The 22,143-nt window shown below is 30.3% G+C and overlaps 1 protein-coding gene across 1 annotated transcript in view; it reads left to right on the top strand.

The window, feature by feature from the left end:
• Window positions 1-15,648: 15,648 nt before the first annotated feature.
• Window positions 15,649-22,143, top strand: part of spidey (hydroxysteroid 17-beta dehydrogenase 12 spidey) — a 39,219-nt gene continuing 32,724 nt past the window's right edge. The window contains exon 1 of the mRNA XM_088257557.1: window positions 15,649-15,971. Coding sequence (XP_088113683.1) covers window positions 15,821-15,971 — 151 coding nt within the window. The 5' untranslated portion in view covers window positions 15,649-15,820. The remainder of the gene's footprint in view (window positions 15,972-22,143) is intronic.

A 22,143-nucleotide genomic window follows, 5' to 3' on the forward strand; every position in this document is an offset into this window, starting at 1 on the left:
TGTATTGCGAAATTAATTTGATTAAGATGAGTGGAATTAGAAGAAATCTCGGAATACTTGGTTTATTATTAGGTGGGGAAGGCAACAAAGGAGACAATGGTATGTGCATAACAGGAAAATGGAACCATCCAGACTTTCCCAAATTGCACTGTACGGCCAACCCAAGGTAGACGACTCCCAGGCAGACCACCAAAAATTATGGATCGACAGCTGGGAATCGACCTCGCAGGAGGCTAATCCCTCTTAAAAACAGACCACAAGACCTACACTAAGAAGAAGAAGACGACCCAGTTTTCAAAATTTATTTTGGATTCACAGTTGTAAGTATCTCACAAAAATTAGCAAAATGTGTTTTGAAAAGAGGTGAAAAAATTACGGCGAATTAGTATTGAAAATTTACTGAAACGACAAAGCTTGGTCATTGGTCGAATAAAATATTAGTGGAAAAAACTACAGAATTGTTGTTTTATTATAGAGATTTCTCACTTCAAATTGGTCATTTTACAAATCAAATTGGACGCCCTTTAAATCAAATTAGATGTTTAATAAATAAATTTTGACGATTTGCCTAGCGAATTGGACGCTTTTAAATCAAAATGGGGGTTTATAAATCAAATTAGTTGTTTTAAAAAACAAATTGGGCGTCTTTTAAATGAACGAAATTTTTTGTACGCTTTACAAAACAAATAAAAGCCTTCTAAATGAAAAACGAATAAGACGCGTTACAAATCAAACAGGACATTTAAAAAAAGTTGTGTTTTACAAAACAAATTGGACGCCTTATAAATCAAAATTTAATAGAAGTTTAACAAATAAAATTGGACGTTAGAGTTAGAGTATTAGAGTATAAAAATAAATTTGATGTTTTACAAAAAAAATTGGACGCCTTTTAAATGAAATTGGAGGTTTCACAAAACAAATTAGGCGTTTTACAAAACAAATGGACGCCTTATAAAACAAATTGGATGTTTCACTTAACAAACTGAACGTTATATTGCATTTTATAAAAACTGATTAAAAAAATATATTCAAAATATGATTCAAAGTAATATTGAAAATCTTGTCCAAAAATTTGAGTACATATTGTCGAATTTATTATGTGAAACGTCCAATTAGATTTCTTTATCGTCCATTTTGATTTGTAATACGTCTAATTTAAAGTGAAAATCCTGCAAGAAGGAATGCAGTTCCACTAAGAAAATTTGGTATATACTTAAATGTTGGTAAAAAAGAAATAATTACATAATAAACATATATTGGCACTAAGGGAAATACGTGTATAACAATATTTGTACCCGTTTTTTGCAAAAATATTGAGTTTATCCATAATAAAATATTGTTGTATCATTTCTCACAAAAAGCCAATTTTTGTGTTGAGGTCCCAGATGTTCTGCGTAAGTTGAGGTTATGATGAACTCGGGTCGAGTAAATCGAATTCGATGAAGGAATGATACATTGCTCCTTTGGGAGGCGTCGGAGGATAGATCCTCCATAAGAAGTGCATTAATCTCACATCTGCCAAGAAATCTGATACTTCCGGACAGCATTTAACGGATTTAAAAGGCTTCCAGGGTTTTTATTTCTGACAGATTGTCGCTTAAGCTGTAGGAGGTGGCTAGATATATATTTTTTTAATTCGGGATTATTGATTTCGAGGAAGTTAGTGGTTTTTTCGCTATATGGAATTAATAAACAGGTTTATATGAGGTGATTTTCTCACGTCATCTCTGTAGAATAAGACTGGTTTTTAAAAATATTCACATCTACTATTTTTTTATAGTTTTTTATAAAAAATAACACGACTTCTTGAATAATTTTTGGCTTATTAATTTTTTTCTGATCATCTGTTGATGAAAATATTTGTAGTTTTCACTAGTCGTGTGAACTGAAATAATGCTCAATGAGTGGTCTAATACAAGTGTTTAATTTTTAATTTGTAACCAACATGTCATTCCACAAAGTCAATACCAAATGAATAAATAATATACTTCGTAGTTTATTTTATATATTAAAAGCATTGTTTACTTTGTGGTATGGTAATAAAACACTCTTCTTATCATTCATCGTTCACTTTATGTAATACCACTTTAAAAAAACACTACTTCGTGACTACCGATTTCGGAATAATCATTCCATCATCAGATCAAACGTAGATTATAATAAAATGGTTACGGTTTGAAATTTATACAAAAATAAAATTTTAATGTAAGCTTTAATTTTTTTTATTTTTGTTAAATGTAAGACCGTAACAATTTTACTTTTGCAATAATTTATATTTGACCTGATAATGAAATGATTATTCCGAGACCGGTAGTTACGAAGTATTGTTTTTTAAAGTGATATTACACAAAGTGAACGATGAATGATAAGGAGAGTGTAACCTTGTAGTTGTAAACAAAACAAATTATTTCTGAAGATGTGGTATCCATTTTCGAGACGGTGAAGTCTTAATCCGTCGCTTTTAATGTAGATATAATAGGTCCGAATCGGATTAGAACTGGCTAGATAAGACCATAAAATAAATGCTTAATAAACATTTAGGATTAGTACTCCCTTAAGTTAATTTACATTTGACCACAACAATAGCACCTACAGTATCTAAATTGACCGCAGCATTAAGGGACACCCATAAAATCAACCCGAAATAGTTTCTAGTCCATTAAGTATGGAGGAGAAGCTACCCTTAATATACAGTATACCTCCCTCTACCCTGCAGCGAGCATACCACCGACCAAGCCAAGACATTACTACGCAGGATTAAGTCGCTGAAATTCAAACAAATGAGGTTTTAAGAACGAAAACAAAGGCGAAATGGGGAAGTTATTCAGGAAAGTATCTCGGTAAAAGCTCTATACTATTTGCATACAATATTATAGTTCGCTTTTTGGACGATTTAAAGGTCAATCAGTTAAGTAGTTTTTTTCGTTTATGTATAGCACCTTACACAAAATAATTATGTTTCATTTAATTTAATTTGTACTTTCCAAAATTTGAGTATTTTTCAATCATGAGTAGAATGGTGAATGTTACACAGTGTATAAAGTTATTACTTATACTAGCAAATGACAGGTAGAAAACCTTGTGAATGTCAATACTTTATATTCCCAAATTAAATAGAATTCTTCATATTTGTTAAGATATCCATTTTTATAAATGTTGAAAAATGTATGTTTTTATTTCTACGTAAATGTTATTAATAATATCACAACAATTAAACAAAAGGGACATTGGTACATCGTAAACGAGAAGTAATCTCAATTTGATGTTAATAAATTCAAAAATTTTGTGTAGGGTGCGCTGTTGCATATAAATTTTATATATTTTCATAGCAGGATACTGATTTTCTTGCTTTAATGCAATAAACGATCAAGATCACTCTACGTCGAGATGATGCAGTACCTAATGCACCTTTGCATTCAGATAAAAAAAACAGATGAACCATAAAGTCGAGTAGTATTAAAATGGCGTTTATTTTAAGTTATTTCATTTTATACAAAAATAAACAATGTATTTATTCAATATGGTAACGCCTTTGCCTTGCAAGGGAAAACTTCCCAGAAAAATCTCTTTTATGTAGATACGTCATTATCAGGTGTCTTATTATTATTATTATTATTTTAATCCATTAAAATGATTGTTTGTGTTTTAAACGTACTTTTTAAAATACTTTCCATCAAATTATCTACTTGATCTATAATTTCCCCTTTTCTAATATTTCGTGGGTATACTGGCAAAAACCGTTACTCTTAAATCCCTATTTGAATTATCCCTGTCATTTAAAGCTTTTAGCCTGAATAAAATACCCGCTATTGAAAACTAAAAGTTAAATTTACTTTTAAAATCACATATACATATATGATATTTCAAACTAATTAGAGCTTTTGTAAGTTTATAGAACGTTGAAAACTTATAATATGCATTATTAGGTCAAAATTGTAAATTTTTGTGTTAACGTTTTTTGCCAGTATACTCACGATACCAATTTACACCATTGATGTTTCAATATTTCTGACTTATCATTCTGCAAGCGTACTCTACGGAGAATAATCTGTGACAGAGGATTAGCTAGCGAACAAGGCTCTCAGGGCAAATATTATGGTAGGATTTAAGGACACCAAAGTCGACGTCTGGAGTCAGGCTGTATCGGCGCTAGACTACGCCTACATCCTGTAGGCTGAAGGCTGCAGGGGGTGTGGTGGTGGAATCTCGCATTGGAGCGAGGACTCCAACCCTTAGTTATTTCAACAGAATTTTGTATACTAAAGCCTTCCAAGACGACGTTTGATCTATTAACTGATCAAATAAAAAAAAACATATAAGACTCACCCCTACCTAGACTCCATACCAAGGAATATTTTATTTTATTTTTAATTTACGTTGTTAATTTTTAATTTTAATTTATTTTGTTTATAAAAAAATCTAAAACGAACTCCCTCTCTAAACACAAGTATCTACTTTATTATAGAGGTAGAAACGTTATATTTCAAATGTTTTTTTTATTTAACAACTATTTTGTATTATTTAAATATGTTTTTTGTAAAAAAAAAACTGAAAGAGACTTAATATTTTCTAAATCTAATATGGTGAAACCTCTCGTAACGAGCATAATTCGTTCCGGAATCTTACTTTTTAAGCGAAACACTCGTTATGCGATTTTTTTTTGGTTTTAACTGGAGCGGAAGTCCGGCTCACAAGTTAATGTTGTGATAAGTGGACTTGTCCTTTCTCTGTAACTCGCTATGCGAAATGTCGTTCGTTAAGTGAACCTAAAATCTGGTCATGTCAAAAGTCTACGTAATCCGAGGGTATGTTTGACTAGATGTATGAATGTATTCCTACACCTTCCTGTGCTAACATCTTAGCTAGGAGAGTATATTAGGATATACGAGTGTGGCGTTCCATCCTTTCTGTCTACCTTCTTCTGTAGTAGATATAAAAAATAAACATGTTTTATTTTGAATGCTGTTGAAACTACATGTCCGTAAAGATATTGGACTTTTTACATACATTTTGATATTACAAAGTGTTAATCTTGTCTGTCTCCGTTGTGAATAGTTAGAGCGTTTGATTACCGTACTGAAGGCTCGATGCCCAGAGAAGTTGAATTGATTAATAGGGTATGAAAAGTAGAGTATCCTCTCTGCCAACCCCTGCAGTGAAACGGCGTGATGGTAGTAGTAAAAAAGTTCAGCAGAAAATTAATTATGATGTTTATAAATTTAGACGTTAGCGGTGTTGAATATATGATACAGTCGAACCACTCACTTATGGCGATTAAAATTTCATTATTTAAAAAAAATTAAACATTTGTAATAAACCATTTAATAAGCTTTATTTTTATAAAATTTAAATTCAGATGAAACGTTAATTAATAATAAACTGTTTTAAAATACGTCACCATTAATATCTATGTTTCCTTTTACAAAAAATCCCGTTCCTTAACCTCCCCCCCTCCCCTTTATTTATTACCCTATCAACCTCTATATATACCCCTAAATATTTTTTATTATTTTTACCTGTAGGTGAAAACATCTGTAAGTTTTCAAAACTAGTCTTGTATAATAAAAATAAAACCCATAAAGTAGTTAAGTACGTACATGTGATTAATTAAAAAAAAATCAACACATCATTCCACAAAGTTAATGTCAAATCAATAAATAATATTAAAATTTCAACTGTCCAAATGATTTTTCCGCTCAATAAAGTAACATTGTGTTTTAAATATCAAATCACCAATTCACAAAACAAGTAGTTAAGAATTATGTGTTATCGATACAATTATTTGGAAAATATTAATGATAGTATTTTCAAATATAGTTATGTCTACCCTTTTTTATTTCATTTTAAAAATTAGAAAATCGGTCTTAATATTTCTCCTCGAAAGTAAACGAGAGGGTGGAATTTTTCAGAGAAAAAATAATTCATTAGCGGTCACCGTACTTCCTTTGGAAGGTGTGGAGAATGCTTTAAGCTTGTGTCTGCGTCAAAAGAATGCTTTTGCTTTCAAAAGGGAAGGACGAAGCTTTTACAGAGAGAATTTGCTAATGACTTGACAAAATTCTTCGACCTCTAAAAAGCTGTTTAAATTTTTTCAAGTAGAGATATTTTATCCAGAAAAATCACATACGAACATTGTTATTATACTTTATACATATATATGTTTACCTGTATGTACATAAGAATTGCGCTAACTTTCCAAAACAATCCAACAGTAGTGCAAAAAAGATATGTATTTATAATGGGCAAAATAAGTGCATAAAGTGATTTTACTTAATCCAGCCAAATGCCAGGTCATAAGCCCTGGAATATTCATATTTAAATCTTCATTCTCATATAAAAATGCTGCGTCTTTAAACACTATACTGTCAGTTTCCTTTTTCCCCTGTTATAAAAACATCCGTATTTCTCGAAACTAGTCGTGTGTTTTTTTTATTATTCCTCAAATATTATTCATAACTTATTCCTCAAAGCAAATGCCAAATCAATAAAAAATATGAATAAATACGTATATAAGATACGTCAAAATCATACGATTTTTAAAATTATTATTAAAAATTTATACCCTGTAAAAATTATCTTAAAATTTATGTCACTTAAAGAAGGCAATTAAAGACTTGAGTTAAATTACAAATATTACTTTTATATTTTTTTACGAAAATGTTAGTAATATTAGTATATGAGTGATTATATAGATACTAATATTACTAACATGTTTATAAAAAATACAAACGTAAAAATGGCTGACCACAAAGTAAATGCTTTAAACATTAACAATATTGAGAATATTACTAATATTACTTATTTAATAAAAATGTTTTGAATTGAAGAAAAATAAGGCACATTAATAACAATCAGATTTTTTTTAAAGTTCAATACTTTTCTCATTGATGTAAGATGCGCCACACACTTGTCATAACTGCTATTATTGCATTACTGATATATTTATTTTACGTTTAATTAATATTTTAAATCGATTTTCTTTGTCATTCAATAGAGATAAGCCTATAAAAATATTTTTTCACTTTCAGTTCGTAATAAAACTACACAGTTCTATTGTCTTAAAATTGGTATATCACAATATCGTGGGAATAAATATTATTATTGTTGTTTCTTGCGATTAAGGTGGGGTCGTTATCGCCTTCAAAACAAGAATCGTAAATAAAAATTTAACACATAAAATATATCCGTAGAGGCTGTTTTTCATACGAGGGAGGTATAAATTGAGTGCTAGGCACCCCCACACGGATCTGTACAGCCTCTGGAAGGTTTTGTGGTATAATAAAACAAAAGTTGTATATCTACGTTAAGTTTTATTGCGAGGGATGATGATTTGAAATATACTTGGGGGTGGGCGGAATGTATTGCCTCCTGTACAAGTTTTTTCAGCAATTCGGCCTTAGAATGCTCGTAAAACCCTTAACGCGGGCTTGCAAAGAAATCTGGGATAGTTTTTGCACGTTGTTCTAAAAATATTAATATTGAGAAATTTCAACATTTTAACAAAAAAAAACAATAATCTGATCTTACTTTGTAATATTATTTATCGTGTTGCTGAAAATAACGTTACTAAAAAATATTATGATTCCGATAAGAAAAATCGTTAAAAAGTTCAAATTTATATTAAAAATTAAATTTAGCATCAAGTTCACTTAAAAAAATATTCTCATTGTAAATCTTTTATCCACATTCTTTCTCTTTCTCAAAATATGATAATAATATGTAAATATATATATATATATATATATATATATATATATATATATATATATATATATATATATATATATATATATATATATATATATATATATATATATATATATATATATATATATATATATATATATATGTATATATATAAATAATAAAGATAAACTCAACTATCATTTTTTTTGTAGAATCTCACCAAGCCACTTTTTGTATCCTGTTGGTGGAATTGTATGAGTTTACTGTATGAGATTGCCTCGAAGAAATTGAAAATCACTAATTTTTCATTTATCCCCCTTGAAATTGAACCCAGAAACTCCAGCATGGTAGTCAATTCAAGGCGCTTATCTCTACTCTACAGGGAGGAATAACATTAGTAATATAGTAAATGTTCAGAAATGGATTTTCATGGCGTTTAGATGGTATGCACAGATTTGATACACCGTGTATTAAAGGGTTAGGTAATTCTAATATCTCTATAGCGCTAAGTTCCATTTTAATTACAGCCAACCTGCGCAGACCATTTTACAACACAATTAATATTTGTGGAGGGAAGGATCTATTGTTCTCGTTACCTCCTCGCTTTTCTGCTCTCCGCATCCCTTGCCACATCAGCTTTGCTTCTATGCCTTGTATTTTCTCACAACTGCATACCTTATTTAATTTGTATTAAATATATTATTAGATTAAAACCAATATTTTTAGCTTTTCCACTTTATTTTTATTTGACCAGCGACCGGATTTCGTCGTTACCGACATCATCAGACTGGTGGGAGGCTATACAAATTGTTATGTTATATAAAAAACAAGGCAGGAGTGGATAACCATGATTTGATATAATTTTATCGAGAAATTAATTTAATTTGAGTGAATTTAAGTATTGTATAATATTAAAAAAAAATTAAAAAGGTTTTTATGTATTGAGAGCACGATTTTTAATAAAATTATAATATAAACGTTATAATATAAATAATAAACTTTATAGTTATAATAAATTAAATATAACTTTAAAGTTATAATATAAATAATAAACTTTATATAAAATCGTGCTCTCAATACAAAAAAAAAACCTTTTAAAAAAAATATTCTTAATATCAAACAATACTTTAATTCACTCAAATCAAATTAAATTCTCAATAAAATTATATCAAATCATGATTATCAACTACTGCCTTGTTTTATATTTAACATAACAATTTGTATAGCCTCCCACCAGTCTGATGATGTCGGTAGCGACGAAACCCGGTCACTGGTCAAATAAAAATAAAGTGGAAAAGCTAAAAGTATTGGTTTTAATCTAATAATATATTAAAAATGCAATTCCATCACGAAGTGTCAGTGGATAATATAAATCTATTAAAAAATTTGTATAAAATTTTATTATATTTACAATGTTTTAAGTGTGTCTGAATACTAGTTCATAGATCTGGATTTCTCCGCTTAGGTGTTATTTTTACATTTTTGACATTTCGACGTAAATGAAGAAGAATATGACTAGAAGAAGAATATGAATAGTCTGGGTATTTATAGGGCTTATTATATTCATTTTTAATTAATGTTTTACTTAGTAAATACCACTTTTTCTTTAAATCTACTGTGACACGTGTTTCCATGCATTCCACATCATTTTTAAATACTGTATATTAAGAAATAGTGGTATTTACTAAGTAAAACTTTAAATAAAAATGGATAGGTTTTACTACAAAGTGACTGCCGAATTAATTAATGACTCGTTATTTTAATCGGCCTTTTTCATCTATGTATAATAAACGTTTGAATGGTGAAATAATACAGGTTTAGATAAGTATTTTCGATAAAATTAAGAAAGGTGTGTCGAGATGGTTTGAGCAAGCGAATCGTATGAGTGAAGAAAGAAAAAGAAAAAAAAATGAGAAGAATGTAATATAGTTCAAAATAGAAGAATGATATGAATTAAAATACTTCAACAAAGTTAGGTCAGCAGTGCTGTGTGGCAGGAATCAGCAGGTATGTATGAGGAGATGTATTCTCTCTGCCTGATCCTGCGGTGAAGTGGCGTGATGATTAGTTTATTGGTAATTAGTTAGTAATGATATAACACCGTATACGGTTATAACCAGTGTTTGATAATGCGAAACAAGTGTCATATCAGATTTTAAGACATAATGCAGTGCCTTATGCACCATTGGAGTGCGGATAAGGGTTTTAAAAATAAGAAATTAAATTTAAATGAAAATGGCACAAAGTGACTACCAAAATCAATTAATTTTTAAAATCTTACATTTTTACCTTTGTTGCACGAAAAAATATTATTTTAATTGTCATTTATCTGGGTCGCCAAGTTTACACTAAGCTCACGTATACCGATTAAAAATGTCGCAAAACTTTCAAAAAGAATTTTCTAAACGTTAAACAAATTAAAATTATAAAAAAACTTATTCTTTCTTCTAAAGTCACTTCATTATAAGAGCGAAGGCGCTCTACGTATCCTTTTTTATACATTTTTTACAGTTTTTTATTTCATAATTCCCATAATAAGCTCGAAGTTTCTCGTCCGGGCGGTATTTCTGCTAGAGCAGTCTTTAATTAAAGATGGTATTTGACCCGACTCTAAATAAACGAACAACTCTGTATAAAGGACTTCGGCGAAGGAAGCACCCGTTCCTAAGAATCAGGGATGGGAAAAGGAATTTGACAATTTAACAGTCTTAATATTTACAACATTTTGAGTATGTCCTAATTCTTGTTCACGAATCTGGATTATTTTATGTATTAAATGTGCCCATAATTATACACATAGTAAGTAAAAAAATAAAATAAAATAAATAATTTATTTTGGTTTACATTGTTGTAAAATACGTCCGCCTCCGTAGTGTAATGGTCAGCACGCTCGGCTACCGTTCTGGAGGTCTCGGGTTCGATTCCCAGGGGGGGTCAAATAAATATAAGCGATTTTTACACTGTAATATTTATTTAATATTACCCTGGACTGGTACCTGAAGCGGAGGGCTCATCACCTTTCCTTCATGTGTAAACGATCAAGATAACACTGCGTTTATATGAAGCAGTGCCCTATGCACCATTGGGGTGCGGATAAGGGTTTTATTTTTATTATTATTAAAATATAATAATCTATGTAAAAACACGTGTTCGACCAATAGCCACTCATGGGATTGAGGCAAGAGCAGATACTTTTAGAACAAAATCTCGGCTTCAAACCTCCGAGGTGAAGTCTCTCCGATCCATAACCGGAAACACATTGCGAGACCGCGTAAGAAATACCGACATCCGGAGCATGTGTAAGACGGAAGATAGAATCCCTGAAGGATGCAGACCTCCAAAAAGGTGGAAAGACAGTTGGTAGTCAACATCCCAAGAGCTACAAGTGGAGGCACAAACAGATCCTTAGGATCTAGAAAAAGAAGAAGAAAAAGAAGAAGTAAAAACAAAAACAAATATTATAAAACTGTTGAAAAAATAAAGTTCTGCTGTCACTTTTAGCGGTACGCCATTTTTATTCATTTTGACAACACACTAAGTCAGTTGTATTTGGGCCGCGCGTCTTGTTACATTATTATTTATTACTGTGTGTTATTTTAATATTGAATTTGATTTTATTACCATTATGTCTTCAGACAGTGGTTCCGGTAACTATTATACAAATTTTGTTTATTTGAAATAATAATAATAAAATGATCATTATATTTTTATATGACTTAATTTTTGTGTGGTTTGTAAATATACGACCAAGATATCTGAATAATATATAAAAAAAAATGGAAACGAATTAGATAATCATCATCTTCAGATGAATTTCACCAAGAATAAGAGCTAAGTAGTTATGTTGAAACTTGAAACCCCAAAAACCCAAGACATGGCGCAAAAGAAAATGAAAATTTGAAAGAGAACAAGAAACGAACTAAAGTATCCACAAATATCAGAAAGATAAGGAAAAATAGTGGGGAAGATACATCGCTCACTCTCTTAAACAACGTCATACATTTTTTTCCAGGAGATCGGTTTTAAAGTTTTAAAATATAATAAAATGTTTTAAAAAAAAATATCAAGCCACTTATTGAACTTTTTACTGTGCAACAGACCTTTTTAGGTAAAACCTGAATGTTTTTACTCCATTTAAATAATAATAAGTGTATTTAAAAAAAAATAAAAACAATACCTTTTCTTTAAAATTCACGAACAACACTTTCAGCCCTAAAGCGGGTAAATATTAAGTTAAAAATATGCCGCTTTTGCTGGGATATAGTACATTTTTTGGGCATCTCGAAAACACGCACAAATGAAAATTGACCATTTTTGATTTATGACGTTTTTGAAAGGAGTGAGCGACATTTCAAAAACATTCAAATTGTTTTGCCTGGTTATGGCATTTACGAAAGAATGTTCATTTGAAAATGCCATTTAAATGTTTATCCTAGCTGCATGCGGTTTTCTGTAAATTTCGGACCAGATGGGTAGATGAAACCAATGGACTAAATAATACTTTGGTAATATGTAAGTCCTGCATTAATACACGTTATTGCAGATTTTGGACCTGATAAGTGACGCTGTAATTGAGTGATTAAAAATATATTTTTAGCCTAAGAGACTTGGGTTTAAAAATAGGAATTAAGTTATGAGAAATTAGGGGTTAAAAGAGAAAACTCTGACTATTCTGTTCATGACACTAACAACGAAATTACAAGCCGATTAAATTCAAAGGAACATTTTTTTATAACCACGCTTACGGATGCCTTTTGGTTACAAATATCCCACTGGACTTTTCTTGACCCTGTTTCGTACCATATTTCATAATTCCTTTGAAATGGAGCCAAGTTTTCAAGAATGCATATTGTTTTGTTTATACAATATTCATCTTTATAATATAATTATATTTTGCTGAGGTTGCTAGGAAAATGAACAAAACACAGCTTTACCAACAGAAATCCATTACAGGATTCAACATCAAGTCGAGAACAATGAAGAAAAAAGAAAAACTATATATTTATATTTTGAATTAATCGTTTGCTCTTTATTAACGACACTTGTTTAATGATATTATGATCATATTGTAAATAACTTTGAATGGTACGTATTTAAATCAAAGCTATTAAATGAGGCGATGAGGTAAAAAGTGAACGCTTAAGGTATTTTTATAATATAAGGTGTAAGTCTTGATCCGAGATAGACAAAAATTATTAACGCATGTTTTCATATGTACATACCCATACATACTTTTACTGATTAAACCGTTTATTGATTTGTGTAAATACTTAGTAATTAAAATAAATAAATACGTGGATTCAAGTCCAATTGAATAATGAATAAGCTAGAATTATCAAGGATATTACACTTTTTAAAAGATTTTCCATGGCTTGGTCTAGGAAATGGGGAGTAATTTGTCATTACACAAAGTTTTATTTTTCTTAAAATTTGGAAGATTCGGTAAACTCATGTATATTTGTATGCGTGTGTATGTAATCATGTTTTATGCATAGTTATCATTTTTCATTATTATTAACATTATGATAATATTGATAGATAACTGGTTTTTCAAAATGTCTTTAAAATAAAATTCCTGTAGTGCAGTTGAAGCTTTTTTCACTATGCAATTAACACGATATGATTTTGCTGTTATTTTATTTCTGTCTATAGACTTTTAAAACCGATGCCTTTGGATAGCTAGGAAACCCTGCTGTTGTGGCTTTTTCCCATATCATAATGGAGGATGTTTTCATAATAAAGAGGAAAATTTCAGTCAGTAGGATGCAGGAAATTTCTGATAATATGCAATTATTGGATAAACAACCTCTTGTAATGAAAATTCGTTCACATTCCCTCCTGAATATTCATAGCCTGATTTCGTATAGTATTCCGACTAGGATAAAATTACCCCCCAACAAAAACATATTGACCAACATATGGAATATGGATCAATTAAAATACGAAAACAAAGATCCTTGGATTTTAATTTATATATATTTTTTTAACACATTTATGATAAACATTGACATTATTTTTTTTTATATAGGCACTTCGCAGAATTACACACGCACACACGTCGCTCCACATGACATTTTTTTTTCACTTTTTGCAGTGGATCGATTGATGTGAATATGTGTATATGTCTAGGCGCAAAGCGAGGTATATTACATTAATTCTGTTTAAAGAAATGAGATCTTAACGATAAAGATACTACTACTTTAACGATCAATATTAAACGTTTTCTGCATCTATGTATGTTGAATGATTCATAGGGCACTGTACCTGATACAGAATAAATTTTAGCAGCAAATGTTTCACTGTAAGGTGAAAAGATGTATTTAGATTATTATTATTATTATTAAACCATATCCGCTCTCTAGGTGGAGCATATGGAGTCCACAAACTGTCTCCAGGCTTTTCTGTCGGCTGCCAGCTCTTGCATCCTCCCAAGTCAGATCCGCTTCCCGAAGTTCTGACGAGAACTGCCGATTGTCAGCAGTGGTCGTTCTAGGCGGCGCGAACCTGATGCCTTGTAAAAGAGGCAAGCTTGATTAAGGCTTTCAGGAGGCATGCGGAGTACATGGCCAAGCCAACTGAATTTAGTACAGTAATTTTGATTAGCACTAGATAAAATTTGATGTTAAATGATAGAAAATTATTTTATTACTGTTTTATGAAAACGGATATCATATTTAATATTATGGAGATACCTCAATATGTTTTTGACATTATTCAAAATATATACTTTATATAGAAATCGTGATGATGATTTTCAATATCCGCTTTCTTAGCACACAACCACCAAAAATGATAAAAATGAAATAAAGTAAAATTTATTTTAGAAAAGAGCATTTTTAACGCCATTATTTCCTTTGTAAAAAGTTTTCTTTATCCATTAGACTTTCACCTTGAATTTTGGATGAAGCGTATTTCGACAATATTATAAATAATTCTTATTAAGTTACAGCACACAACTAGAAAAGTTATTTCATTTACATTGCACACTGTGTGAATTTACCACATTCGCTTATGAAGTGGCAAGAATTCCTTTCTATTTATGTGCGATGTTCCCTCCTCGATATAGCGCATAATCATCGTGATGCTGTTTTGACATATATAGACAACCTTTTTTTCAGATATTTTTTACAACATTTTGCGTCCAAATAGTTGTTCACAAATATGGATTGTATCAAATTATTATAAATCGAGTCATTTTTCACCATTTTTGACATCTCAACAAAGATGAAGAAGAATTCTAAGAAATATGGGAACCTGGGCATTCACAGGGCTTACGACCGTCATAGGCTGGTTTAAGTGATCACTTTACACACGTGTAAAGATATTTTTTGATTTACAATTTACACGATATCAATATCACGATGTTATCTTTATACAATACCAATATATGTATCAATTTTCAGTGAAAAATCAGCTTCCTATCACTTTATTACCATATTTATTTATTTTCTTTTCTTGTCGTAGACTACGTCTGATAATCTTCTTTTATTTGTTTTTTTTTAAATTTTATTCTTTCTAGTAAGGTATTTTTTTTCCCTTATATTAAAACATCTTCATTTGTTTTAGTTTCCATATAGCTAATTCCATGCCTTTTATCGACATATAAATACAATGTGACCATTAAAAAATTACCTTTCCGAATTTACATTTCAGATAAAATTAGAATTTATAAAAGAAAAAAAGGAAATTTTAGAAGAGTGAGTTTTAGCATTTGTAGATAGTTACGATATGTACTTGAAATAGTGACGATTCATGGGGACAAAAATATTTCGAATTTCTGCAAGAATGTTCGCCACACCTGGCAATATTATTTGACAGGCCGTTCCATTTTATATTCGCGATCTCTTTCGCGCCCATTTCCCCCGCGGCGCGCTTTCTCCGCCGGCTTTCTCTTTCACTTGCGCCGCGCACGCGCACCATTTCTCCGCACATTCTCGCTGCGCGCGCACGGCCCGAGTCGCCATGCTCCGCCATTGTCCTCTCGCTGTCAACATAACCTAAACGCCCCGCCATTTTCACTTTCTTTCCGCACTACATACGCATTATCTAAACCGCGCGCGGGCGACACCGCTAATCTATCAACAAAACTGTAATTTACCTTTTTTATCATTGCTTAGTTTGCTACCGCGTTGCAATGGCGTACACCGGGCTTGAAAAGGTCGGGATTATATCACTAACAGTACTCGGGTGTTATATAGTGGACAGGTTTTTCCGATATGTTTACAGGAACTTCTTGTCGCCAAGGGCTAGAAAAATCAATTTCAAACAACTTGGAAAATGGGCATGTAAGTACAACTTATTTTTATTTAATAATATTCACATCTGGTGTATTACCGTTTGCGCAGGCGCTGAAAATTTTGCAATTCATTTTGATGTTTGAAAAATACAAAATGAAATTTATTTTCTAATAATATACTTAAAGACATATTATTCCTGCTTATTGTCATCATGGCTTAAAGGAAAAGAAAAAAAGTGTTTTCATACACGTAGAGAAATTACAAGATAGGTACTTACAAATATTTTGCTTTTATTTTTTTCATCCAATTGAATTGGAAATGCTGTGTAAAATCGATAAGAATAACAAGAAGGCAGGGTAATCCACACTTAAATATATTTTTTTATTTGCCTTTATCCAAACCAGATGATGCAAAGGGCACTGCATAATTTAAACACTGTATTGAATCGAATAAACTAAGTAAAATCAACGTGATCTGCGCTTTGAGTACCAGTTATAGATGATATTGATAAATGAAAATTGATGAAAATCACTCGTTAATTTAACAACCTTGGGAATCGTGTTCGGGTGCTCCAGCATTTATGACAAAAGCAATTTCCACTACACTATGGAAGAGAAAAAGACACTCAAATATGAAAGAAAATAAGATGCAAATAACGAGTGCAAAGGTCAGCGTACGGGACATTATTGTTATTTGGGAAAAGAAGTGGAGGGGGAAAAGAAAGTTCTATGGAAAAAATAAAGGAGAATAATGCCAATAGTTTAGGCTCTCAGGTGTGCAAACACGTTCTCGCAATACTTATGTATTACATAAAAAATCTTTAATTTCGAACTCTTCATCAATTCAGTATTTTACTTTTCTTTCTTATGATAATCCTATTATTATTATTAACCTCTTTTATTTTCTATACTTTATTTCCAACCGGTTTTGAAAAGCACCGTGTCATCTTCAGGGATGGATGTGTATTCATCTTAAAAAAGAGAAATATTCATAGTTCGGTCAGCAATATTTTTCACCATATTGAGTAACTACGAATATTTCTCTGTTTTATTATTAATACATATCCATCCCGGAAGATGACAAGATGCTTGTACATTGGTTGGAAAAAAATAAAAGTATTTAAAAACAATGATTCAGTTTTATAAGTTATGAAATGTGACACAAAGTATAAGTATCAGCAAATAAAAAATAAGGAAGTAAAATCGTTCTTTTGTGTTATTTTTGCTGTTGTTTAAAGAATGAATCAATTAAAAATGATGACAAATGATAAATTGAAAAAAAAAACTGTCTTCATATTTTGAAATTGGCTAATTATGAAATTCTTAGTCTGCAATAACAAAATCACCAATTTTACAATTTGGACTCATTAAAATAATTTTAAATAATGACCAATGCACTAATTTAAATGTACGGATACAGGTGTTACAAGAAAATTGTTTTTTTTTAAAAAAAATTACCCCTTTTTCTTTAACCCTTTGGTTACCAGGACTTTACCAGAAATAGCATTAAAACATGAATGGTAAAAAAATAAAATGTGTTTGAAAATTTATAAACACTCTGTGCCATTGTTTTAACTTGGGGCGACGAAAATATCTCTCGGATTTTATCTAAAAATCACTAACTAAATGACTAATGAGTAAATGCTGCTCGCTCAATGTCCAACTCCTTTTTACGCCGTACGCATAACACTGAAGATCAAAAGACTCGCCGACATCCGGTGTTGAAATAAATAGTGTAGGGGTGCGTGTAAATCAACAAATATTTTTGTTGATATGTATTATATTTGTATGCATTTATTGCATATTGTTTTTTTCAACCTTTATTCGTAAAAATGTATCTTTTTGAACAATATCACAGCTTAACATAACTTGCTTTTTGCGGAAACAAAATTGATTTAATGCGCTTTGTTTTTGTGTTTAGTCTTTAACTATTTTTTTATTTTTGTAATATTACAACTTATTGCAATATCTAAATGATCAACCTTCTTTTATTCATCATTTACATTAAACCTCATTAATTTTTTTTGATGTAGTGGTATTTACTGAGCAAAACCTTAATTCATAATTTTATTTCTTCTTTTTGTTTATGTTTTTTTTATCATCATTTACACTGTAATTGTCTCGAGCTGTATTGTGTAAAATTTTTTTAAAGAAATAAATAAAAATTTTATGCAATTTACTCATTTATCGTCGTTTTTTTCATATACTTATAGACTCCTAAAAAATGCCATTTACAGTAATGACCCTATAGTTCGATTTTAATGGGTATTATATTTATTTTGGTTGCCACATACACACACGACATTTATCACTCATAAAAAAGCGATTTAATATACTGTTTGTAATAATATAAGCATTACCATATTTTTGTGAGATAGGAACGACAATGTCACCTCTAAATATATATTATAGAAAAATGTAAATATATGTGATTGAAAACTAGATCCCAATATTCCGATGTCCATGTGTCGATCCCATTTTACATAATAAAACAATAGTAATGGAATATGGACTATATAAAATACGACAATGAGCGTTTTATTTAAAAACGTCGACTTTTGATTTTTGTACTATGCCCATTGTATTACATAAATAATTTAAGAGGTTAGTCCACGCATGTAGGAATAAATATGTATATATTCTATTATGTACTTTTATTTCAAGTTAACATAAATCAAAGCTATATAAATAATATTATTACTTCGTTGATTCTTTTTCCGCCTCCATAGTGTGATTAACGGTCAGCACGCTCGGCTGCCATACTAGAGGTCCAGGGTTTGATGCCTAGTGGAGGGGTCAAATAAATATAAATGATTTTATCACTCTAAAATTTATTTTTACATTAAATGTTAAATCAAACACTAATTTTTAGTGTCTATTTAATTGTATTCTATTGTTAAAACACATAAAAATTATGGTTGTGATAATTTTTTTTCCCTTCAAATGTGACATCTTACTCTTGAAAGAATGCAAGGGTAATATGATCATTATCGATAAAATCAAGAGAGGTGCATTGGTATGCTTTGGGCGTGTGGAACAAATGAGTGAAGAAAGAACATTAAAACTTCTAATTTATATAAGGCAGTTGAAATTCGCATGTTTTTCTTAAAAGATATGTATGCATTGAAAACACATTGTAACTCGTTTGTCGTTACGCTATTCAAAAATTTCTCCTTATTTTTTTTTCCAAATTGCAGAAATATTCTTCACATTTCTTTCACTTATATCATACGAATCTTATCAAATATATTTCATTTCTACATACTTGTATCTAATAATATGTAAGGCAAAACTTATCATGTTGCCTTCTTGTACTTGACGATAAATTTAACACTAGTTGTAGTCTATTTAAATACAAAAGGGGAAGATATTTTCAATACCTAATAATTTTTAGATTTATTAATTTAATTTTAAAAAATCAATCACTTTAATAGACAATTACGTACTCTGCAGTGGTAAGTACTCGTTTTGTTGGCAGTGAATTGTTTTCAACTTTAGAACCGAGAATTGGAGTTTTACAGCTTTTGCTAAACTCATTCATTCAACTTGGTTAAGTACTAGTCTAGCCAGTTCAATTCAATCACCTTTTTTTCACTTCAACAACATATTACAAAATTTATGACTTTCAAAATTATACGAAGGGCGCAAATGCAATTAAATAATTTTTTTGTTAAAATACCATTCATTTCATTAATTGATTCTGCAGTCGCTTTGTCGTAATATCTATCCATTTTAAATTTAAATTTTATACGGTAAATACAAGTACGGTGTTTCATACATTACCTACACGGTGTTTGAAAATGATGCAGAATGCATCGAAACACGTGTCACGATAGATTTTAAGGAAACGTAGTATTTACCAAAAAAATATAATTAAAAATATAATTTATGTATCACGATCGCCAACTCTCCACTTAAATAAATATAACTATCTTGATACTTGCTTATCAATAAACAAGATAAATATACTTTGGTAATAAGTTCATATTATATAATCTTTTATTATCAGTATGCGCCAAGAATTTAAACCATACAATTTTTTAAATAAAACGTTAAGAATATAATAAAAAATTGCGATGAAAAAGTAATAGTTTTCTATAAAGATGGAAATAAGTAAACATAATGAACGAAAAAAAGTTTTACGTAAATTTGGAAAAAAAAAACTGGAAAACGTATAGTTCACAGAAAAGAAATTAAATTTTGTCGTCATTTTTAGCTATGTACATTTTATATTTCCAAGTGATTTAAGAATTAGGACTCTTTCTCTTCTAAATATGGAAAACAATTGTTTTTATAAGACCATTTACTGTGATTTACGAAAAAATATCGGTATATTTATAGATTTTTAAACATGTATTTACTATACCTAGTGAATATGTATTATATTATTGATTACTATTTTAATTTAATTTTGCTTAATTATATTGATTTTCTTTTCCACTGCAAACAGAAAAAAAAAACTTTGAACATGTCAGTAATCGGTTTTGTCTACAAACGAGTAGGCGAAGCAGAAATATCATACATAATTCTTTGTATCATTAAAATAAATAAATCTGAAAAAAAAAAAAAAAAGAGTAAAATAAAATAAAAACGTACTTATTTTTTATAAATATCGTACGATGTAGACTGAGCAATCTATGACTATTGATGTATTGTATGAATCATTCATAAGTATTTAATATTTTCTTATCACACGCGTCATAATTTTTGTTACTAAGCTTGTACGTATTATTCGCGTAATGATCCGAGATAAATTAAACATGATGTTAACAATGCTTCTTTAATTTCGAGTGTGGCAATCAAATTCTACTTGGTATATCCCCCTATTTATTAAACATATATTATAACACGTGTTTCATTGCATTTACTACTATTATCAAATACCATACCAAACATAAAACTGTGTTTGATAATGATGCTGAATGCATCGAAATACGTGGCAAAGTATACATGTATTTTAAGAATAAGTGGTAAGTAAAATTTAACCAAGTAAAATTTGTACAACAAAGTGACTGCAGGATCTATTCGTGTTTCAATGCATTCCGCGTCATTTTGAATTATCACGGTGTTTTAGATTGATGCGGAATGCATTGATACATACACGTGTCATAATTGATTTGAAGGATAGTACAAAGTATTTATCAAGTTAATTTTAAATTAAAGATATCATTGATTAAAAAAAATCTTTATTAATTTGAAACACAATCAAAATATTGTCAATACTATATGCGCTTGTCATAAGAATTGGTGAAATAATTATAATTCATTTGGACAAGTTGTAATCTGCCTCCACAGTGTAACGGTTAGCGTGTTTAACTACCGTAATAGAGGTCCCGGGTTCGATTCCTAGGGGGGGATAGGTGATAATAAATATTGTTGATTTTACACTCGAATATTTATTTAATATTCCCCTGGATTGGTCCCTGAAGTGCAGGAGTGATCACTTTGCCTTGATCAAGATAACACTGCATTAATACAATGTAGTGCTTTACGCACAATTGAGTGCGGATAAGGGTGAGAAGAAGAAGAAGTTTTAATTTTCCCAAAAAATCTCTGAAATAGGTCACAAATAACAATGATTATTTTCCATCTGCCTTTAATTGGTGGGCCTAAATAAAATGTACCGTTGTACATAGAACAACGGGTCCAATTAATATGCACGCGCCGCGGTTTCGGTAATAATTCACTAAACACGCAGTTAGTTATATTTCTGCGGCGGACTTAGCAAGTCACTTTTCATAAATATTAATGTACGACTTGGCCCGCTGCGGGCGCAAACTTCCGCACAAAACGCTCCCAAAAAGCGCCCGAGATTTTTATCTTAATTATTGTGAATTATTCTGAATTATGCCGTTTATTTGGGGTACTTTGTCTCAATTTTAAAATGGCCTCTGCGATACTTCATAACACGATCTATTTGATTTTAAGGTGGCCTCTACTTTTTTTTTTGAAGTTTTATAAAATAAATTTACTTTTCATATTATTTTTTGATATCTCACCAAAGATGAAGAAGAATATGGAAGTCTGGGCATATACGGGGCTGACAACCGCCATAGGCTGGTTTGAGTGATCACTGTATACACGTTTAACATTCACCAATTCTACCCATTATTGACAATCACATTGATTCTCAAATTTTTGGAAGTCCTATATTTATGAACCAATTTCGAAACATTGTTCTTTAATCACTAGAACTTTACTAGAGACATCTGTTGGTAAGA

This window comes from Brachycentrus maculatus, unplaced genomic scaffold (assembly GCF_059751285.1).
Source record: "Brachycentrus maculatus isolate JH-2025_06_01 unplaced genomic scaffold, ASM5975128v1 h1tg000082l, whole genome shotgun sequence".
Classification (NCBI taxonomy): domain Eukaryota; kingdom Metazoa; phylum Arthropoda; class Insecta; order Trichoptera; family Brachycentridae; genus Brachycentrus; species Brachycentrus maculatus.